We start from the raw sequence: 22,417 nt of genomic DNA, 5'->3' as shown, positions 1-22,417 counted from the left end.
TTTGGTTTAGTGCCCAGTCTCGGGATCAAGATGGGCTTGGAAGCTGCCCGGGTTTGCCCCCTGCCTCCCCAGGCCCCGGGTGTGGGTGACACTGCAGCGCCGAGGGGAGCGGTGCCCCGGGCCGGGCCGCCTCTTCTCTCTCTGACCTGTCTCCTCCCGTCTCCCCTTCAGAGACGCCCGGAGCAGCCCAGCCCCGGACCCGCGGACGCCCCAGGCCTGCAGAGACAGCCCCCAGAACGGGAACACGAGTGACTCCTCCAGCGGGGAGTCCAGCAGCGGGCGGTGGCCCAGGCGCGGCGCCTCCCCGTCCCGCGTGCGCTTCGAGGACGAGTCGGCGCGCGACGCCGAGTCCCGCTACCTGGAGCGGCTGCAGCAGCGGCAGCGGCCGGCGGCCTCCCGGGGCCCGCTGCGCTCCGAGCCCGACCTGGGCCGCTACGGGCGCGGGGGCCTGGCGCGCTCCGACGGCGCAGGGGCGCTCGGCCGGCTGCTGGGCCGCCTGGAGCGCGGGGCCGTCCCCGCGCCGCCGCCCAGGACGTGCCGGGCCTGCGGCAGCTGCATGGACGCCCCCGCGCAGGCGAGCCCCGACCCCAGGGCGCTCCGGGAGCGCCGGGCTGCCGGCGCGGTGCAGGCGGTGCAGGCGGCGCAGGCGGCGCCCGCCCAGCCCCGGAGCTCTCGGGGCTCCAGCGCCCCCTCGAGGCTCCGCCCCGCCGAGCCCGGGTGCCACCCGGCAGGGATCCGGGAAACGCACATCGGAGCCGCGCCGCGCCCCGAGGAGGCCGATTCTGCGCCGGACAGCACGGACACGTCGGACGGCTGCAGGACCGACAGCGAGGAGGCCGGGCCCTCGCGCCCCAGCAGGGCCCGCGGCCTGGGCGGGGGCAGCAGCCCGCGTCTGCGGGGCTCCAGGCCTCGGGGAGGCCCCAGCGGGTTCCGGAAGGCCGCCCCGGAGCTGCCCTGGGGCGCTGCGGCCCCGCACCGCCTGCCCGGGGTTGGTCACGCGGAGGGTGCGGCCGAGGTCAGAGAAGGCAGGGGACAGGTGCCCGAGGGGACTCTGTCTCCCAGGGAGGACGCTTTCGCTAAGCCGCCTGCCCCGGAATCTAAAAGGCCTTCCCTGGGGTCCCAGTGGCAGCCTGGGCCAGCGCTGGGAAATCACTGGGTCCACCCGGTGGATTCCTGGGCTCCGGGCAGCACAGCCTATCCGCCCGCCTCTTCCATGAAGCGGGGACCGGGGTCCCCGGGCAGACAAACCCCGGCTGCGGAAAGCCCAGAGTCTCTGGAGACCGTCTCTGCTTCCTCCCTGCAACAGAGCCACGCAGAGCCCCCTGCCCTGCGCCCGGCCCAGCAGCCAACCTCTTCCTTCTCCCCGGAAGCCTGGGTGCCAGCCCCTCCATCTTCAAGGAAAGTCACCTCCCCGGTGTCTCACAGGAAGGCAGCCCTGGCTGGGCCCCGCAGGCTGAGTGAACCCAGAGAGCCTGCGGACACCCCTCTGCCTCTTTCAAGAAGTGTGATTCCCAGGACCTGTGAGCGCTCCCCTGCACAGACCCAGCCCCACGGCCCCGCAGTCAGGCAGCCCCTGCTGGCCCTGTCCACCAACAACTGCAACAACAGCGTTCCCCCAGGGCCGCAAGAGTCCTGGGGAGGAGCTGTCCCCGAGGGCAAGGCGGAGGAGGGCCCCTGTAGCCAGGAGAGCCGCCGCACCACCGGTAAGCAGAGACCCCGGGCCAGGCGCTCTGGGCCCTTCCTTGCTTTTTATCTGAATCCGTGACATAGCTATATGTGCACTCCCGACAGCCTCTTGGAGCCCTTCAGAGCAGTGGCAGGTGTTCTGGAAGCTGCGGAGTCTGTGGGCTGGGCGGAAGACGACTGCACATCAGCCTGGTCGCAGATTAGCCAACTCCTGCTGGGGAGGCAGAAGGCAGAGAGGCCCTCCGACTACGGGGGACCCTGAGGTGTCAGGGTCTGCGGCTGCTGGAGGCCTGGGCTTTAAGGGAAGTTTACTACCAACAGAGCAGGAATGATACAACAGCTCCAGATTCACTATTTGCTTAAAGCAGTAAATGCCTGATCATCACAGGATCAGGCCCTTTCCTTCAACATCTTTGTTTCATTCATTTCCTCTTTCATTCGTTCAACACTGAGCACCTGTTAAGTGCCAGGCCCCATACCAGGCACTGGGGGGGGGGGATGCATAAATGAATTTATTCTGCAGGAGTCCTGCCCTTGAGACCTGTGGGCAGTAGACGTGCTGTCTGGAGGACCCAGGGACCAGGGGGCAGAGCCCTCCGAGGCCCTCAGCCCTCCTGGGCAGGCTTGTTGGCTTCAGCAGGAAGGGCCGCAAAAGGGTGTAGAGGGCGTCAACTCTGCCCTGGGAAGAGATCCTTGTATTGTGGGCACAGCCTGGGCATCAGTGGCCCTAAGCTCTGATCCTCATTGCTGTGATCTGAGGTGAGTAACTCGGCCATTCACTCTGAGGCAGAGACAACAGGTCTGCCCCCGTGGCCTGTCCTAGTGTGTCCAGCACTGTGACAGGCCTGGAGTCGGGATGGCTTGGAAACACAGCGGAGGACAGCAGAGAGCTGATAGGCTATGCTGACCTTACTGAAGACGTGGGTGCAAAGCACCCTACCCCCCAGTGTGTTGGCCACCCCCTCTGCTGCACACGGGGACACAGACACCTTTCCTCTCCCTCCCCTGCTGACAGGAGCCTTAAGAAAGCAGGTCGCGCCCTGGGCCGCCTGCCCCGTTCTAAGGTGTGCTTTCTGCTGTGGGTGGGCTCTAGGCCGGCTGCTGGCCGCCGCCAGCCACTTCCTGGGGAGCTTCTATTCCGCCAGCCGCTGGGCTTCCTGGGCCACTTGGCCTTCACCTTCTCAGTCTCCTCCTCTCATCAGCCAGGAGGTCCCGGGCACACCACGGAGGCCTTTTGTGCTCCGGGCTCTTCCTCTGTAACCCGGGGTCATAGGAGAACCTATCTCCTAGAACCCACGGAATGATCTCTGTAGAGGGTCAATTCATTGCCTAGCACGTCACAAATGCTCCAGAAATGGTCCTGTCATGAAAGCTGTTAGATACCTCAACCAACAGGATTGTGCTTTCCATCCCAGGAATGCAAAATTTCCCCGTTCCCAGCTATGTCTCTTGCTATAGGAGGGACGTGACTTATCGCCAGCAGCTCCTTCATTGTAGACACTTATTGATCGTCTACTGTGTACCAGTTGCTGTGCTGGGGTGATGGGTACAGCAGTAAACAAGACCCCTCATGCCCACCCTGCTTTGTGGGTGTCTCACCACTGCCTCCATTGCTCTTCTGGGGCTCCTCCTGCTCTCGTTGCGCTTGTCCTCTCCCCTGACCATGACCTGTCCCGAGGCCTGCCAGGCTGCTGCTTTTGAGGTGCGGAACAGCGTGGGGGGGGTCACTGTCATCCTCCATCCACGGGTCGAGGGCCTAAGGGGCTTTCAGGGGTTCACAGCATCAGCTGTGTAGGCTGTCAGAGTTGCGCAAATTGTCTCACATTGTTTCTTTTTAATTTCGGGATGGCGTAGTGACACGGAGGGCTATGGTTGTTGCAGGAGGAGTCCAGGGCTTTCTCGGCTCGGCAGCTGTTGGCACTGTCAGCTCCATGAGCATCACCCTCTCCTTGACCTCAGAGGAGCCAGAGTCCAGCCAGGAACCAGAGAGAGGCCTGCCGAGGACAGAGTTGAGTTCTGGAGGGCAAGTGTCATCCCGGTGAGTGACGGGAGCAAGAGCCCTGACTGCAGAAGGTGGGAGGCTAGGGGTGCTGGGTGGAGAAAGAGACCCCACTGGCATAACTAACCCCATGACTCCCAAATCCCTAGAGGATTCCTAGACTTATTCCAGGCATGGCACCTTAATACTCCTTTCCCAGCCATTTTTAGTCTGATGTACGTGCTGATTCATTCACCAAGCCTCAAGCTCCAGGTACTCTGCTGGGTGCAGCTGACCAGACACTCCCCACCCTCAGGGTGCTCCCAGGATGGGGCTGTCTGAGAGGGCTTGGAAACAAGCAGATACTGAGGAAACAGCCTGGCATTCACCTTTCCATTCATTCTCTCCTTTAGCACTGAGAGTCGGAGTCCTTGCCCTGGGTCCCCAAAGCCTGGGTGAGCCAGTGCTCTGGCCAGGACATTCTTTTCTGCACTACACACCATTCCCAGTGACACCGAGAGCCAGATCTCCATCTCTGGTGCTGTGTGTTCCCCAAAACCCCAGATCCCTCCATCTGGTTTCCTCTGGCTTCTCCACTAGGGTGTCTCAGAGGCCTTGATGCACCTGCTTCCTCAGGTCCCCTTCCTGGCAAACACACCATCCACACAGTGCTGCACCCACAATGGCATGACCTTGGCCAATCTCCTCCTTCCGGCCTGATCTGCTGGCATGTCCCCTCCGGCTCCTGCATCCCTTTTTCTTGCCTTTCTCCTCGTCTGAGCTCCATGACTTCGGACAACTCCAACACCCCCGTCTGCTCTCTGCCTTCACTCTCGTTCCTACACTTCCTTCTCAGCACAGCAGTCAAAGATATCTTTTTTAAACTGCCATTAAATTATGTCATTTCTCCTGCAGAAAACCCCCAGTGGTTTTTTCTCTCACCTGGAATAGAATCCGAGCCCCTTACCTTGGCTTATGTGCTCTGTGTAATCCGGCCCGCCTGCCTGACCTCCTCTGGCACCTCTTCCCCCTCTTGCTCCCCTCCTCCCGGTGCTGGTGGCCTGGCCTCATCGTGCTCTGGAACCATGGAACCTCTTCTTGTCCTGGAGCTTCCTGTCTTCTATGCTGCCTCCTGCAGGGATTCTCACTTCTGGCCTCGGCAGGACGGCTCCTCCTTATCATTTAGCTTCCAGCCTAGACACCATCTTCTCAGAAAGACCAGCCACTGTGCTGTTGGTTTTTCTCCTTCGTTTACTAGCTGAGAGTAAGGACTTTGTCTGTCTTGTTTACCACATACCCCTGTTGTTTCTAGAAGGCACAGAGGCTCTGAGGCAATAATGAATGAATGGAACGAATGGGTGGGTGGGCCCATAGTTGAGTGTGATGCCCAGGGTCTTGCCTTCGCCCTCCTCCCTAGGATCTGCCCGAGCAGAGCATCCCGCAGATGTCCTCTCAGCCTCTTGGCAGCCAGCTGTCATGTCCTCCACGAGCCATGGGTGCTGGCTCTCCTGGGGCCCCCAGGAGCCTGAGGGGCACTCTGCCCTGGCCTCTGTCCCCTAGCCAACCCCTGCCCGCTTCATGTCCATCCTTGCATTTCAGAGCATTACTGGGTGTCAGTGCCGGACCTGGCCCTCCCAGCGCTGCCCCTTCTGACAGGAGCAAGAAAAGCAGCAGCAGCCTGGCCTCCACCCTGGGGCTGAAGAAGCTCTTCTCGGCCCTGGGCCAGGGCACTAGGCCCAAGCTAGGCAAGGCCCGCAGCTACAGTGTGGAGCAGCTGCAGTCCCCTGCGCCTGGCCCAGCATCGCACCCCAGCTCCCCCAGAGTGAAGAAAGCCCCGTCGTTACAGTCCCTCCGCCTGGTGAGTCAGAGGGCCAGGGGGTGAGGGCCCCAGTGGTGGTGTAGCCGCCACTGGGATGGAAGGTGACAGGAGATGTGAAGTGTGGAGGATGCTGCCCGAGGCGCCCAGGTGGAGAAAGGGAAGCTGCAGGGCTCCCTGCGGTTGATCCATGAGACCTGGCTCCCCCTGGGCACCAAGGCAGCACCCCACAGTCTGTCCTTCCAGCCAGCTGCCCCAGCATGAGCTCGCCCTAAGCTCCTCCTCCTCCCCCTCTCTCCCCCTCGACTCTGCCACCTTTGCCAAGGCCTACAGTCTATTGTCTGATCATTCTGGAACCTTCTCCATGGTCACGGTGCCTCTCTTAGTCTAGCACAGATAACTTCACATGCAGACTAACACAGCGGCCTCCTGACTGGCATCCCTGCCATGTCTTTCTCTGCCTCCTTCCACAATGGTCCTGATGTGCAGATCTGGTTATGCTACCCCTTACAGAACATCTGCCTTGGGCCCCTGATCGCCTCCAGGGTAAAGTTCAGACCACCTGACATGGCCAAAGGGCTTCTGGGATCTGCCTTCATCTCTCATCACTCTCCTTCTAACACCCTCTCCGCTGTCCTTGACCTTGCTGTTCTGTAATCAGGCCACATGCTGACTTTGAACCTTCACCTGAGATGTTTCTCCTACCTTCTCTCCCTGCTACCATCTGCTCATCCATCAGTGCTTCGGGGATTGCCTCCTCCAAGAAGCCAATTCCAGTCCTTTCTTGGGCTGAGCTAGTTGGCCCTCTGCTCTGTGTTCCCCATCTTATCCTGTGCTTCCCTCCTTTGGGGAACTTGCCACATAGTATTTTAATTGATTTTTGTCTGTCTCCCCTCACTAGAGTGTGAATTCTTTGCGGGAACACTGATCTTTATATTCCCAGTACAGGTTTCACCTGCTGTCCGAAATTAGAGAGTCCCTACAAAAACTTCCGTAAGCCACAATGGCATAAATCGAAGAAGCAGTGACCATTAATTAATATGGAAAAATTTTGAACACTCCCACACCCAAAATATAATCTCTCTCAGGCTTTTCTGATACCCTAGGGCACTTCTTGCTGATGGATGCACAAATAAATTGAGATAGAGCACAGTTGCTCACAGGTACCATTTAAAGCTGGGTGGCTGGTGGCGCAGCAGTTTGGCCCCGTCTGCAGCCTGGGGTGTGATCCTGGAGACCTGGGATCGAGTCCCACATCGGGCTTCCTGCATGGAGCCTGCTTCTCCCTCTGTCTGTGTCTCTGCCCCTCTCTCTGTGTCTATGAATAAATAAATAAAATCTTTAAAAAAAAATAAAGCTGGGGTGGCTTAGTGCTAAAATGCTGAGTGTCATCCTGGGGGTCTCGGGGGCTCGATGGGACCATGCTCACTGCTCCAGAATGCCAAAACAAACACTGAATACTATTTTTGCTTTTCACCTTTTTTCCCCCACAAAAATGAAAATCCTCCAAATTTCTTTCAATTCGTGAAAACAGGCACTCATGTAGGTCTTTCATAAAAGCAAACTTTCAAAAAGTGAGGGATACCTGTACTGAGCACAGTGGCTACTATATAATACATATTTAAGACAGAGAGAGTGAACGAGCGAGCGAGGGAGGGAGTGAGTGCAGGGCAGCTAGCTCAAGGTCCCCCCGGGTGCCAGCAGAGCAACCAACAGCAAGCCAGCAACGGTGCGCTTACTCTCAGCTAGGTTTCTGAAAAGCCTGTTCTGTTCCAGGTTTTTCCAGATACTATGTTTGTTCTTCTGTTCCCCGCCCCCTGCTCTGCCCCTGGGCAGAACAAAGCAGGTGACTCTGGTTTGGGGCAATAGAGGCTTTCACTTTTCAGGCTGAAGTAGGGAAGAGAATGTGGGCCGAATGAAAATGCCATTGGTTGTCTTATACCAGGAACAGTACCTAGTATGTGCTCAATAAATATTTGCTGGATGAGGGTAGCCCGGGTGGCTCAGCGATTTAGCACCGCCTTCGGCCCAGGGCCTGATCCTGGAGACCCAGGATCAAGTCCACATAGGGCTCCCTGCATGGAGCCTGCTTCTCCCTCTGCCTGTGTCTCTGCCTCTCTCTCTTTCTGTGTCTCTCATGAATACATAAATAAAATCTTTTAAAAAAGAAAGAAAATATTTAAAAAAATATTTGCTGGATGAATGGACGGAAGGCAAAGAAACAGAAGCCAAGTGATCATAAGCTGGGGAGCAAAGCCTCGAGTGGCGTTGTGCCCCGAGAATCCACTTTTCTCGGGAAGTTAGGTTTGGCCCCTCTGCGTCTGAGCCCTGGCGTGCGATGTATCACCTTCAGCCCTTCCATCCCTGTAAACCCTTCAAGGGAGATGATGACTCCGTGAGTGTGGCAGAGAGGTCATCAGCAACGTAAGCCAAGGGGGCAAAGAGAGAAAGAAAGCTGGCCGACAAGGGGTGGGAGCACTGTGCAGCAGAAAGAATTGCTCAAGAAGTGAAAAAAGAAGATAAAACAAGAATTCGTCTCACCCAGAATGTGACACATCTGAGGGGTCGTTATCTCCTTTAGACCGTCTCCTATGCCTTAGACCCCCGGCCGCCGAGTGTGGGCAGGTGCTGCCCTGGTTTCGCTTTCATTTTGCCCTCCTGTTCCCACAGCCCACCACACTGGTGGCTCCCCCGTGCCCTGGTGGCTGTGGCTTTTTGACATTTGACCCTGCATCTGGAATGCTGTCCTCTCTCTCTTCTTCGTGCGGAAGACCCTTTGGTCTTTCAGGTCTGAGTTAAGCATGACTTCTCCCAGTTCTCCCAGAAAGCCTTCCTGAGCTCTGATACAAGCTTAGGGCCTGCTCTAAACCTCTTGAACATGTATCTTACTTCTTTTCTTTTTAAAAAAGATTTTATTTACTTGTTTGACAGAGAGAGAGTGTGTGTGCACAAGCAGGGGGAGCAGCAGGTAGAGGGAGGGTGAAGCAGGCTCCCTGCTGAGCAGGAAGCCTGATCCCGGGCTCAATCCCAGGACCCTGGGACATGATCTGAGCTGAAGGCAGATGCTTAACTGACTGAGCCACCCAGGCGCCTGGTTTTTTAGTTTCTGTTTAGTCATTTATTTCTGCTCTAATATTTATTATTTCCTTCCTTCTACTGGTTTTGGGTTTTGTTTGTTATTCTCTTTTCTAGCTCCTTTAGATGCAAGGTTAGCTTGTTTGAGATTTCTCTTGCTTCTTGAGGTAGGCTTGTATTGCTATAAACTTCCCTCTTTGAACAGCTTTTGTTGTAATCCCAAAGATTTGGACCATTATGTTTTCATTTTCATTAGTCTCCATGTATTTTTTGTTTCCTTATTTCTTTCTTTATGTTTTTAATATTTATTTGAGAGAGAGAGAGAGAGTGGTAGGGAGGGGTAGAGGGAGAGGGAGAGAGAGAATCTCAAGCAGAGCCCATGCTGAGTAGAGAGCCTGACATGGGACTCAATCCTAGGACCATGAGATCATGACCTGAGCCAAAATCAAGAGTCAGCCATTTAACTAACTGAGCCACCCAGGCACCCCTCCTCTTTGATTTAACCTCCATGTATTTGTGTCCTTTCCAGATTTTTTCTTATAATTGATTTCTAGTTTCACAGCATTGTAGTCAGAAAAGATACATGGTACGACTTCAGTCTTTTTGAATTTGTTGGGACTTGTTTTGTGGTCTAGTATGTGATCTCTTCTGGATAATGTTTCATGTGCACTCGAAAAGGATTATATTCTGCTGTTATAGGATGGAATGTTCTGAATGCATCTGTTAGATCCATCTGGTCCAAAGTGTCATTCAAAACCACCGTGTCTTGGTTGATTTTCTGTTTGGATGACCTGTTCACTGATGTAAATGGGGTGTTAAAATCCCTTACTGTTATTACTGCTGATTATTTCTGTTGATTTCTTCCTTTATGTTTGTTATCAACTGCTTTGAGAATTTGGGTGCTTCCATGTTGGGTACATAGATATTTATGATTGTTATATCTTCTTATTGGATTGTCCCTTTAATGATTATATGTTGTCCTTATTTGTCTCTTGGTACCATCTTTGTTTTAAAGTATATTTTGTTCAGGGATCCCTGGGTGGCGCAGCGGTTTGGCGCCTGCCTTTGGCTCAGGGCGCGATCCTGGAGACCCCGGATCGAATCCCACGTCGGGCTCCCGGTGCATGGAGCCTGCTTCTCCCTCTGCCTGTGTCTCTGCCTCTCTCTCTCTCTGTGACTATCAATAATTTAAAAAAAAAGTATATTTTGTTCAATATAAGTATTGCTACCTCGGCTTTCTTTTCACATTTTTTTGCATGATAAAATAAATATTTCTCCATCCTCTCACTTTCAATCTGCATGTGTCTCTAGGTCTGAATTGAGTCCCCCTGTAGGCAGCAGCTCTAGCTTTTCAATCCATTCCATCAGCCTGTGTCTTTTGATTGAAACATTTACTCCATTTACATTCAAAGTAATTATTGCTACACATGTACTTATTGCTATTTTGTTTTATGGTTGTTTTTGTAGTTCTTTTCTATTCCTTTCTTCTCTTGCTCTTTTCTCTCAAGGTTTGCTGGTTTCTTTTAGTGATATACTTGGATTTCTTTCTCTTTATTTTTTTGCATATCAATTACTGGTTCTGGATTTGTGGTTACTGTTAGGTTTGTGTATAACATCTTCTACATATAGCAGTCTTTATTAAGTTGATGATTGCTTCACTTTGAACCCACTCTTTACTCCTTTCCTACCATTCCACATTTTAAGTATATGATGACACACTTTACATCTTTTTATTTTATGAATCCCTTGAGTGATTTTTTATAGATATACTTAATTTTACTGCTTTTGTGCTTCCTGTTTTTCTTTCTCCTACTTATGGTCTTTCCTTTCCACTCAAAAAGTTCCTTTAACATTTCTTGTAGGGCAGGCTTAGTGGTTATGGAGTTCTTTAACTTGTCTGGGAAACTCTTTATCTCTCCTATTCTGAATGACAGCTTTGCTGGATAGAGGTTTTTCTCCCTTTCACTGCTTTAAATATATCATGCCCCTCCTTTCTGGCCTGTAAAGTTTCTGCTGAAAAATCAGCTGATAGCCTTATGGGGTTTCCCTTATATGTAACTGTTTTATTTTGCTGCTTTAAAATCTCTTTATCACTACTTTTTACTTTTTTAGTTACTGTGTGTCTTGGTGTGGACTTCCTTAGGTTGATTTTGTTGGGGACTCTCTGTGCCTCCTGGCTCTGGATTTCTGTTTTCTTCCCCAGATTCAGAAAGTTTTCCACTTCCTTTTCTCTCTCTTTCCTTCTGGGATCCCTACAATGAGAATGTTATTTTGCTTGATGGTGTCACTGAGTTCCCTAAGTCTATTTTCACTTCTTCTATTATTTTTCTCTCTGCTGTTTATCTTGATTGCTTTCTATCCTCCAAGTCACTGATCTGTTCCGCTTTCTTTAGTGTACTATATATTTCACCTAGTATATTTTTATCTTTATTATTTTTTGAAAGATTTTATTTATTTATTCACGAGACACACACACACAGAGAGAGAGAGAGAGAGAGAGGCAGAGACACAGGAAGAGGGAGAAGCAGGGAGCCCGACACAGGGAGCCCGATGTGGGACTAGATCCCAGGTCTCCAGGATCAGGCCCTGGACTGAAGGCAGCGCTAAACTGCTGAGCCACCCAAGCTGCCCCTAGTATATTTTTAATTTCAGTTATTGAGTTCTTTATCTCTGATTATTTCTTTTTTATGTTTCCTATCTCTTTGGTAAGAGTCTTATTGAGGTCCTTTACTCTTTTCTCAAGTTCAATGAATATCTTTATGACCATTACTTTTTTTCAATTTAATTTTATTATTATTATTATTATTATTATTATTATTGGAAGAGAGAGAGGAAGGAGCTGGAGGGGCAGAGGGAGAAGGAGAGGGAGAGAGAGAAAAGCAGTTTCTACACCCAGTGCAGAGCCTGATACAGGACTCAATCTCACAACCCAGAGATCAAGACTTGAGCCAAAATCAAGAGTCAGACAGTTAACCGACCAAGCCACCCAAGTTCCCCTTACCATTACTTTAAATTCTTTAGCAGGCATATTATTTATCTCTTTCATTTAGCTCTCTTGCTGTGATTTTGTCCTACTGTTTCATTTGGGACATATTTGTCTTCTCATTTTGTCTAGCTCTTTGTGTCTGTTTCTATGTGTTAGGAAAGTCAGCTATTTCTTCTGCTCTTGAAAGTAGTGGCCTTACGAAGAAGAGGTCCTGTAGTGCCCTGCAGTGCATTGTCCCTGTTCACCAGAACCTGGCACATCAGAGCTGTCTCTTATATGTGTGGCATGCACCCTACTGTTGTGGCTGAACTTCTTTTGCCTTCAGTCCAGTCATCTGCAATGGTTCTCTTCACTTGTTGTGGGCAGTGTTTGGTTCCTGTGGTGTGAGTGGGCTGCTCTTGGACTACCTTAGGCTTGAGTTGAGTCAAAACAGGCATTTGCCAAAAATACAGTAGTACTGAACTACAGGATGCTTTCTCTGTGTTGTCCCCTGTGAAGCTTTTTATTGGTGGGGCGTACAGTCAGACTAGATGTCTGCTCCTGGCCCACTGCTGGGGCCACAGTCTCAGACTGGTGTCTGAGTTAGTTATTTCCCCCTCTCCCCAGGGCAGGAGTCACTGCTGGGGCTGCTTTGAACCCTGCTGGACTTGTGGCACCACTCTGGATGGACTCTGGCCAAAGGTGTATTGGAGAGGGCATGTTCACAGGAGAACAAGGGGGTGGGCCGTGCTGTTAGCAAGTTAGGTGGAGAGTGTTGGTGCTGTGCTGGTTCCCCCAGCTGTTCCTGTGTCTAGGCTGCAGGGCAGGGGAGGGAAATGGTACCTGCCAGCTCTTTTGTTCCTAGAGAAGTCTCCCAAATATCCCTGCCCTTCCAGCACAGGCTCTGAGATTAGTAAACATTTTTCAAACTACTGCTTCTCTACACTGTATCTCAGTGGGGCTGTTTGTTGTGCTGTCTCTTTAAGGGTAGGAATCAGTTTCCTATTATCTACCCAGGTCTCCCAGAGCCAAGCCCAGTGATTTTTTAAAGCTCCACTGTTAAGCTCCACTGATTTTAAGAACTCCTGAAATTAAGCCTCTCTGGTTTTCAAAGCCAAATGTTATGAGCATTCATCTTCCCTGTGCAGGTTCCTCATGCCTGGTATGCCTGGTGTAAGGGTCTGGTCCTCCCCTCTCTCTGCACCAAGCATCCCTCCCTTCCTCCCTTGGATGGTCCCGAAGGTTCATCTAGCTCCTGAGTGAATCTCCATCCTGTCCTACCATCTTCAATGTGGACTCTTCCACATTTAGCTGTGGAGAGTCTGTTCTGCCAGTCTTTGGGTTGTTTATTGGGTTTTTCATGATGTGTGTGTTATCTAATTGTATCCATGGGACAAAGTGAGCTTAGGGTCTTTGTACTCTACCATTTTTCCTGTAAGTCCTTAGATAAAATTTTTTTAATGTCAACAATCATAAAAGGGATACTAAGAATCACAAAATATTTAGTATTTTAGCTCTGGAGTCATATCTATTACTTTGTAATTAATTTGCTTTCACTTTTTTCTTAATGAGAAAATAAGATTTTCTTTTTTTTTTTAAAGATTTTATTTATTTACTCATGAGAGACACAGAGAGAGGCAGAGAGAGAGAGAAGCAGGTTCCATGCAAGGAGCCCAATATGGGACTCGATCCTAGGTCTCCAGGATCACACTATGGGCCAAAGGTGGCGCTAAACCGCTGAGCCACCCAGGCATCCCATGATTTTCTTCATCAGTGAAATTATTCCAGTACTACTCTTCTAGCACTAAGTTATCTCACTCAGCCAAAAAAAATTGAACCTTCAGATCCCCTGTATAGACCCATCTACTTGAGTAAATTGTGATTCCTGATGGGGACTTTAAAGTAGTGACAAAAGCTTGTATCCTTACTTTCTTAAAAAGCCCTCAGGCTCCTGGTTGGGGTCAGGCCCCTGCCAAGCCCTGGACCTGGGACTTTTCTCACCTGCAATATTGGACCTTTACCACCAGGTGTCACCCTCTCATCAACATCGGAAAGCTGCCTCCTTTCAGAACCTCCATTCTCTGCTGAGTGGAAAGGGGGACCGGTCCAGCCTCTACATGGTGGGGGAGCCGGGGGAGCACAGCGCAGCTGACAGGTAAGAGTGGGCAAGTGGTGTGCGGGGGTAAACTCAGAGTGTGGGTGGTGGAGCTGTAAGCTTCACTCCGTCCTGCCTCAGCTGCCACTGGAATCTGGCGGCCCACACTTCAGTGTCTTGTCCTGGGCGCCTGAGCTCTGAGAAGATTGGTGGAATGGGCAGAGTTGGAAGGTTTGATGCCTCCATCCCTCTACTGTCTAATGACATCCTAAAATCACAATGTTCAGAGAGCTTCCTTAGCCAGCCAAAGCCAAAGGTCTGATTAGAGATCCAGAGACAGGGCCCCCAGAGACACTTGGCCTGTGACCCTGCCTAGAGAACTCCCACCCTCTGATGAGACCCTCCTGGAAATTTTATATAACATTATATCTTTTGTTAGATTTTTCAGAGAGGTCTCTGCACCCACAAAGATTTAGAATTGTGTTTGCAGGCAGAAGGGTAGTGGGGGCTTCTGGTTCTGCAGCAGGCTTTGCAGAGCCTCAGACAGCTGTGACATCCCTCCAGTCTTCCTCTTAGCACATTGTTTTTGCTGGTTGAGGCCAGGCAAGAGGCATCCGTCATCCTTAAGGCAGGGAGTAGTCGGCCCGCGTGCCCAGCCCTCTGCACTCACTCCGTCTCCTGTCCCCTGGCAGACCAGCCAAGGCCTCATCCGGGCGTGCCCTCAGTGTGGAGGACGTGAGCGCCCCCAGCCAGGTGCGCACGGTGGGCCGCGTGGTGGAGGTGTTCCCAGATGGCACAACCCAGCTGCAGCTACAGCGCTCCCCGGAGGGCACTTTTGGCTTCTGTGTGGCCTCCGGGAACGGGCGCCGCGACTCAGGTATGCCGCCTCCCCTTTCCGGGCTGCATATCCCTGGGACCTTAGCAAACCGCTTTTGGCTCTGGTCATTTCCAGTCTGTGGCTGAGAAGTGGAGCTCCAGACTCAGATGGCCTCTTAGCGAAAGGACTAGAATTCTCCCTTCGGGGGCTCTTTTGGAAGAGGCAGGTGTGGGGCTGCTGGGGTGGGTAGAGATGGCAAGCCTCGCTCTACGGCCCTTCTGATGTCTGCTGACATCCTGGAATCTCGAAGGCCACCTTCTTTGTGGCGCGCCCAGGGGAGACCGTGCTTGGTGGTTCTCGAGGATCCCTTTGGTGTGGCTGGTGTGTTTCACGGCTCCCTTCCTCGGGCTGCTGAGTGTGTCTGGGCATGTGGAATGTGCCTGCCTGTCGGTGCGTCCAGGTCCCTCCCTCAGTGCTGGCTCCAGATGGTGACGTTCCCAGGGATCCCGCGCTGGCTGCGCCCTGCCGAGGAGGGCTTAGTCCTGTGCTCTCATCTCCCAGGTCAAAGTCATCTAACCTGGAAAAAAACCTGCCTGCTGCCGGACTGGCAGGCCGCAGCGAGTCCTTACATCTGTTCCACCACTCGTTGTTTCCACAAGTGTGTGCTGAGCACCTACTAGGTGTTTTATTTTTATTTATATTTTTAAACATTTTATTTATTTCTTCATGAGAGACACACAGAGAGAGAAGCAGGCTCCATGCAGGGAGCCCGACATGGGACTCGATCCTGGGTGTCCAGGATCACACCCTGGGCTGAAGGCAGCGCTAAACCGCTGAGCCACCCGGGCTGCCCCCTACTAGGCGTTTTCGATCCTGGGTATATTGGGGTCCCTGTAAACGGAACAGAAAAAAATCCTGTCCTCAGGGGTCCCCATTTCAGTGAGGGAGATAGACTGTATCTACGAAAAGGTACGCATCTGGGTATGTTGTCCGTTATCTGGGCCCGACGGCAGAATGGACCAAGACACAGATCCAAACAGCGGGGCGAGGGCCCGAGCGGGGGCGGGGTGCCGGTGGGCAGCTCTTCGGAGCAGAGCGGCCGGATGGTGTCTGCAGGAAGAGCAGTCCCGGCAGAGGGAAGGGCCCGCGGAGGCCTGGAGGGTGGCAACGAGTGTGGCTGTCCGGATGGCAGCGCGGATGTGCACGGAGCAGCGAGGGGGGCCAGGCGCCGAGCTCGGGAGGCTTTGGCTCTCCCCGCAGGGAGCTGGGAGCCCCCAGGGCTGCGAAGCGGGGACTGGCGTGCTCCGGTTTGCACTCGTAACCGTGTCGCTGACCGACTCCCGGGCTGCGGACAGGTGCTGGTGGGCCGAGGGTGGACCGGGGAGACCCATTTTAAAGCTGTTTCAGCGTATTTCAGTGGAAAGACTTGGCGGTGGCGGCTCGGGCCGGGGAGGCAGCGGAGATGTGAGAAGTGGTTGCCTTCAGCTTGACTCGAGAGCGGTTTGACTCAGTTTGCTGATGGATTTGACGTGAGCGTGAGGGGACGAGGACGAGTGTCTCCGCGCTGTGGGCCTCGGGAGGGTACCTGTCTGTCTCACGGGAGACGGCATGTGTGACTCTAGCCTGATGGTCAGAAAGCACTGGCGGGCTGTCAGCTCCGCGCCTTTACCTTTAGCCTCCCCTTCCCTCAGGTGGGGGCGGAGGCCTCCCGGGCGGCGGGACTTAGATGCCACTGATACTCCAGGGCCTCTGCTGGTGTGACCCGAGCAGGTCACTTGCCCTCTCTGAGCCTCAGTTCCCTCATCTTACGTAACCTAAAGAAAGCCACCTGCCCGGACGAGTCATAAGAGCATTCGGTGAGGTGCAAAGAGAATTTGTATCTGGGGAGCAGGACCCGGCAGGGACCGCACCGCGATCTGCACCGTCTGTCCACGTGAGGTCACACACCCCGGGCCTTGTGCTGCGCCCTTCAGCCTCCCCGCAGTCCCGCCAGGCCCCCTGGCAGACGGTCCCCGAGCTGACGTCTCTAATGACCAAGGGCTCCTTGGGCTCTGGCCCGGCCTGCAGCCCAGGGCACCCTCACCTGAGGTACGAGCCCTTCCCTGTCCTGCCCAGGTGGCGCCCTGCTCCTGCTGCTGCACTTGGCCGTTGGGTATCACGCGGCCATCCCCAGGTACGTGGAACATGACTGGCACTGGTGCCTGCTGGCCGCAGACCGTCGTCCGACAGCCAAGGGCCACCTCTGCTGGGGCTGGGCCGCACTCCTCGCTAAAGCGTCAGGACGCTGGTGTCACCCGGCTGGCGGTCACATCTGATTCTAGACAAGCGTATGAGCACAGGCTTCGCCTTCTGCTTGTGACTACCACACGGACCATACGTGCTTAACAGAGGCCATTTCCAGCAGAATAAATACCTACAACAGCCGTCTCTCCGTCATACTTTTGTCATGACTCTCCCTTGTGCAGCCTACCCCGAGTCTCCCCAGAACGGCTGGCACGACGTCACTGTCTGGTCCAGCTCTGGCTACGTGCGTTTGGGGTTTCCCGTCGCTCCCCGCATGCACGTCCTGCTGTACAGCAGCCCTTTCTGTAGGCACGTCCCCTGCCCTCCTTACCTGCCCTCTCTCCACGCGTCTGACACGCGGATGGGCCGGCAACTGGGAGGGCACCTGGACTGGGGGGGGGCGACACCGGGCAGGGGCTGGGGCCAAGGCCCACCGGGCCAGGAGGGAGCAGCCTGGCGGCAAACACTCGGCTTGGCCAACAGGCCCCGAGAGAGAGAGAGAGAGAGAGAGGAGAGAGAGAGAGAGAGAGAGAGAGAGAGAGATCTACAAGTCAGACCCGGGAGGGGGATGTGTCAGGGGGTTGGTTTTGCTGGACTCAGAGCTACGAGCTTCAGGTGCCTGGAAGGAGATTTTAGTGCTTTCAGACCCACATTTCAGAGGTTTGCTCTGGAAGGTTTGCCGGGAGCTGGGCTGAACGAAGCTCCTGCGGGGCTGGGGGAGCAGAGGGAGGACTTCCCACTAGTCCAAGTGTGTTAAATACCTTCAGGCCAGTGACTGAGGCACCAGAGGAGAGGCCCTCTCAGGCCCGCTCTTTTCTTTTCCTTTTCTTTTTTCTTTTTTTTCTTTCTTTTTTCTTTTCTTTTCTTTCTTCTTTTCTTCTTTTCTTTTCCTGTTCTTTTTCTCTTCTCTTCTTTTTCTTTCTTTTCTTTCTTTCTTTCTTTCTTTCTTTCTTTCTTTTTCTTTTCTTTCTTTCTTCCTTCCTTCCTTCCTTCCTTCTTTTCTTCCTTTTATGTTCTAGAAATATTTTTACCATTAATCATACACTAGTCAACATTTGTTGAACATTTCATATGTACTGCCTCATGCTAGTCACAGGGAATGATCTTTTCAGCTCAAAGACCAGACTAAGTGGTCTGCATTTTTCCTGCCCCAATTTTCACCCCTTGTGTTCTATGGACATCTCAGGCCCTTTCTGAGGAAGCTGATTCTAGGAAGCAGAAGGAGAGAGCAGTGTGCGGGGCAGCCCGGCCGGGGCTGGGGAGCCTGGGGAGCCATGAGGGCATTGAAGGTGGCACTGAGCGGGCCCATGCAATTCTTGGTGTCACTGCACACAGTCCACACCCTGGGCTTGGGCTTTCGGATCACCTGTGTTGGCTCAGCCTGGGGGGCAGTGTGGAGCCCAGCTTTCCCTGAAAGAGCCTCTACTCTCTTAGCTGAAGGGGGGTCTGGTTCTCAGAGGAAGTTGAGGTGAGAGGGGCACCTCCATAGGAGTCTTCTGTACTGTGAAGCCAGGAGAGTCCCGAGGAACGCAGGCTAGCCAGCCCCGAGGCCCCACAGAGCCTGCTCCACTGATGTGGGTTCCCCAAATCAGGCGCAGGGAGAGAGGGAGAAGTAGGCTCTTCCCAGGTCACTCTGCACCCGAGAGACCCAAGGGGATGGTCATGCTGGCCAGACAGTGCGGGGGAGATGTGTGGGAATAAGGGACAAGTAAGCCGCCATGGCTTTAAATAGGGTGTAGGATTTATGCGTCGTGGGCTTTTGCCCAGATGCCTCCAGATCCCAGTGAGGAACCACATCTGAGGAAGATGGAGGCCAGGGCAAACCAGGTTTGGATTTGACCTCAGCCACGTTCATTACTTCAAAGACACCTTCCCACCACTGGAGCTACTTGAAGGCAGCAGCTGGACCACATCTGTGAATCCCACCTAGCACCGTGGCAGGCGTGTAGTAGGTCTTTTTCTTCATTTCATCTGTTTCCTTCCTATTCCACAGCCAAAGCTCATCTCAGAAAAAGATGGCCTCATTCACACTGGGGTATACACGAATGATAACAGCTTAAAGCATTATTTGCATAAAGCATTATTTTAGTAAAGCACCATTTGTGCCTCTTTTTAAAAGAGGAGACAGAGAAATGAAATTATCCCATGAGGGCGGGCACGCTGTATCTGTGTCGAAAGCCGGTTGTGGTTGTGAGGTAGAATAATGAGGGTGTGTGTGTGTGTGTGTGTGTGTGTGTGTGTGTGCGCACCTGTGCACATGGGAGCAGTGCCCATATGAGCACCTGCTCCCGACCCCCTGCACCGCGCCCACCCCGTCAGCATTCCACAGGGCCGCACTCTTGGATTTCATGTGTTCACTCGTTCCGTCTTCCTTTGCAGGGTTCTACGTGCAGGAGATGGCTGATGCGAGCGCGGCCAAGCTGTACTCGGGGCTGCTGGGGGTCGGGGACGAGATCCTCGAGGTCAATGGGGCCAAGGTCGCAGGACTGGGCTTGGCTCACATTAGGGAGCTCCTGGCCCACGCAGAGAATTTGTCAATCCGTGTGCTGAGGCAGAGGCCTGTCCCTCGGTGACGCACAGGTGCTTGTGCCCTCACTGCCACCCCCTCAGAAGCCCTGTACTGCCCCAGGAGGGCCGGCTGGAAACGCACTGCACAAAGCTGCATCGTGGACCCAGACAGGTCACAGTGTCGCGTGACCCCTTAGGCTGCGGCAGGGCCTCAGTGAGGGCAGGAGCCTGTCGCTGTGTTTTGTTCAAGGATGTTAATTTATGCCGAACTGGGGAAAGAAAACAGGGATCCCCTTCTGTGCCAGAAGCGGTGTCAGCATCTTTTTGTACCTTTGTGGGTAGGGGGAGGAGAGAGATTCAGGGGTACCTGGGTTAGCCCCTGCTTGACTCCTCACCCCACTCTCTATCAGGGCCCCCACACTCCAGAACCAAAGAAGGTGCTTGGCCATATTGGCCTTGAGCCTGCCTTTAAATCTCATTTCTTCCATGTCCCATTCGACACCTTTGCTTTCCTTCTGGAAACTGGAATATGTGGCCTGGTGGGAGATCATCCGGGAGACGTTATCTGGTAGCCAGGATATTAAGACTCCGGGAAATTTTTGTGAAATATAAGGTTGAAGGGAGAAGACACTGAAACCAAGACCAATTTCAGGGAAGTGCTGCCGGGACCAGTGGGACTGCCCAGGGGAGGCTGGCGCTGGCGGTGAGGGCCCATCTTCCTTCTCCCGTGCAGTGTGCGCACAGGCTGCAGCGGGTGCCAGGCTGTCCCCAGCCACAAGCTCTCCGCCCAGAGTCCCTGGTGGCAGCTGCGGGGGGACCAACAGGGAGAGCAATCACAGGGTACAGGCAGGGGCATGGGCTGTCCCACCTGGGTGGTTCCCTGCGCTAGGGGTTGGGACTCTCTGGGAATGAATGGCTGTATGTCAGTCTTAAATTATTAAAAAGCAAAGATGAAGCTTTTCTCGCTCCGAGTCGCTGAATTCTGGGCTGGATGCTCGCTTGTTCTTGAATGGCCAAGAGCAGGGGGCAGGGGTGGGGGAACAGGGAGGGAGGACACGAGCACAGCAGTTAGCTGTCTTGGGCTGGCAGAAAAGAAGGTTGGGGCGGTCACCCCGGGGTTGGGGTGACAGCCAGGGTAGATGCAGAAGCCTCCAGAGTCCTTTGGCTGGGAGAGGAGCCTTGGGCAAGATGCATTTCTGAACAGAAGACAGGATGGAGCTAGGGGCTATGCGTAGGTGATGCGGTTGGGGGTGCAGAGGGCAGCTTCAGGGCTGTTCTAGAACTTGGTAAACATACAGCCTTCGCTAAAATGAGTGGCCTATGTGGCCTGAGGGGAAGGTGGTGCGGGGCCTGGAGGGGGGAGGGGTTGCGGAAGAGGAGGAACAAGTGTTTGGGCCTGCAGGGGGAAAGAGGGTGCTGGGACATCTCGGAGAGCAACCTGGGCCTCCCAAACTTGGGAATGGCCCCATGTCAGAAACTACAGTCATGGGGAAACACTGGCGGCTCCTGTACCCCAGGTCCTGGCCTTGAGGTCATGAAACTTTGGCGAAGCTTCCTGTTGAACTAACGCTTCTAGGGGTAAAGGCGCCTCTGTTTTCTCTGCGTGGTGATCATGGACAACGTGCCTTTCCAGCTCCAGCTGGGAAGAAAGGGAAGAAGGGCTCCAGCCGGGGCCTGGGAAAGGTCTCTAAGGAATACTGAGCATCTGCTTCTATTACCTCCCCGGGGGCAGGGGCAGGCTCCCACACATCTTGTTCAGTTCTTAAAAATAGACCCGCCAGGTATGCTCTGTGTCTCGTCTTCCTTTACACAGATGGAGAACCAAGTGGGGCGACAATGACAGGGCATTCAGACCTGGTCTCTCTGACTCAGGGCCCGCTCCTCCTACTGCTGCCACCCCTTCCACACCCCCCAGAAAAGCTTGACAGAGGGTAGTAGACACTCTGGCCTGTGTGCAAAGTAGCCCTGGGCTTGTTGAGTGAAGTGGTGCCGGGGGTCCTGACTTGTGTGGGTCGGGGGACGTTCATTCCCCCGGACACCTGTCTGACCATCCCAATCTGCTCTGCCTGGGGAGCTGCTAATCAGGTTAGTCCTGTGTCACCCACAAAACCATCAGAACGTTCCCACTTAGAACCTAGTGTGTTAACCTGGAGCCAGGCCCTGCGACAGACAGGAGCTCAGGGAGGTGATAAGGCCCGGCTCCAGCAGCTACAGGGTAGGGAAGACACAGACGTTACTGCAGGTGTGGGCAGCAGGAGGCTGGTGCCTGGTGCAGCCTGGGGTAGATCACCCGAGGGCTGGGGGAGGGAGGCTTGCCCACCGGGGCACCCACGCAGGGTTTGTGACACCAGCAGGAACCTACAGGAAGGATGGGGGAAAGGACATTGGTGCATAGAAGATAAGCAGCACGTCAAAGGTGTGGCTTTTTCCTGTGTCTGACCCAGGACCCGCACCCCAGCCCACGCAGAGGATAGGTATTGTGGGCCAAGCTCTCTGCAGAGGGGCCAGACTTTGGGCCTCGGAAGAACAGAAAGTGGCTGGAGCCCGGGCCTCAGACAGGGTGACGGGGGTGGGGAGGTGGGGGGCGACCAGGAGGCGACTGCGCAGCTCCAGGGGGGAACTTGCTTGTCCTGGCAGCACAGGCGTCTCTGTCGCCCTCGGCTCAGTCGCCCTCTACTCCCGCTGCCCAGCCTTTGTCGCGCACCCCCACCCTCGTCCCGTCCCCCCGTCCTTCCAGGCCCATTAGAGCCCTGGGATGGCTGGAGCTGGAATCCGCCAGAGGCTGGGGGGTGTGTAACCCCCCCACACCCCAGCCTCTGGTAGATTCCCCAACACACTTGGGACACCTACTGGGCGCTGACTGGCCCCCACTTTGTCCTCCAGGGGCGCTCGGCTGGGGGGACGGGGAGAGGACAGCCCGGAGGCCTGCCTGGTGATGGCGGATGGGATGGAAGCCAGGTGACTGCGGACAGCACGTGTTGGGGGACGGGGGTAGCGCGGGAATGGGGACCCCGTGTGTGCTGTGTCCCGAGTGTCAGGCAAGGATACCGCAGTCACCACTCGGAGTTCGGGAATCCAGGTTGACTCGGGACGAACCGTGGCTGTGCCCTCCCCCAGCCTGCGCTGTCTGCACCTCGGATGCTCCGCAGCTCGGATGGGGACGTCAAAGATTCAATGCTGAATCCTTCCAGCAA

The 22,417-nt window shown here is 54.2% G+C and overlaps 1 protein-coding gene across 5 annotated transcripts in view; it reads left to right on the top strand.

Annotated features, from left to right (window-relative positions):
• KIAA1614 (KIAA1614 ortholog) overlaps nt 1-20,178 on the top strand; it is a 41,845-nt gene extending 21,667 nt beyond the window's left edge. For 2 of the 5 annotated variants that reach the window (XM_055319320.1, XM_055319317.1), the window contains 6 exons: nt 172-1,703; nt 3,568-3,724; nt 5,264-5,522; nt 13,548-13,675; nt 14,308-14,492; nt 16,548-16,859. In XM_055319320.1, the coding sequence (XP_055175295.1) occupies nt 172-1,703; nt 3,568-3,724; nt 5,264-5,522; nt 13,548-13,675; nt 14,308-14,492; nt 16,548-16,747 (2,461 nt within the window). In that variant the 3' untranslated portion in view covers nt 16,748-16,859. The other 3 variants (XM_055319319.1, XM_055319321.1, XM_055319322.1) reach the window with 3 other exon arrangements.
• The last annotated feature ends 2,239 nt before the right edge of the window (nt 20,179-22,417 follow it).

Source organism: Nyctereutes procyonoides, unplaced genomic scaffold (genome assembly GCF_905146905.1).
Source record: "Nyctereutes procyonoides isolate TBG_1078 unplaced genomic scaffold, NYPRO_anot_genome, whole genome shotgun sequence".
In the NCBI taxonomy this organism is placed as follows: domain Eukaryota; kingdom Metazoa; phylum Chordata; class Mammalia; order Carnivora; family Canidae; genus Nyctereutes; species Nyctereutes procyonoides.
The sequence above is the reverse complement of the archived record's forward strand: the minus strand, read 5'-3'. Positions and strand labels throughout refer to the sequence as shown.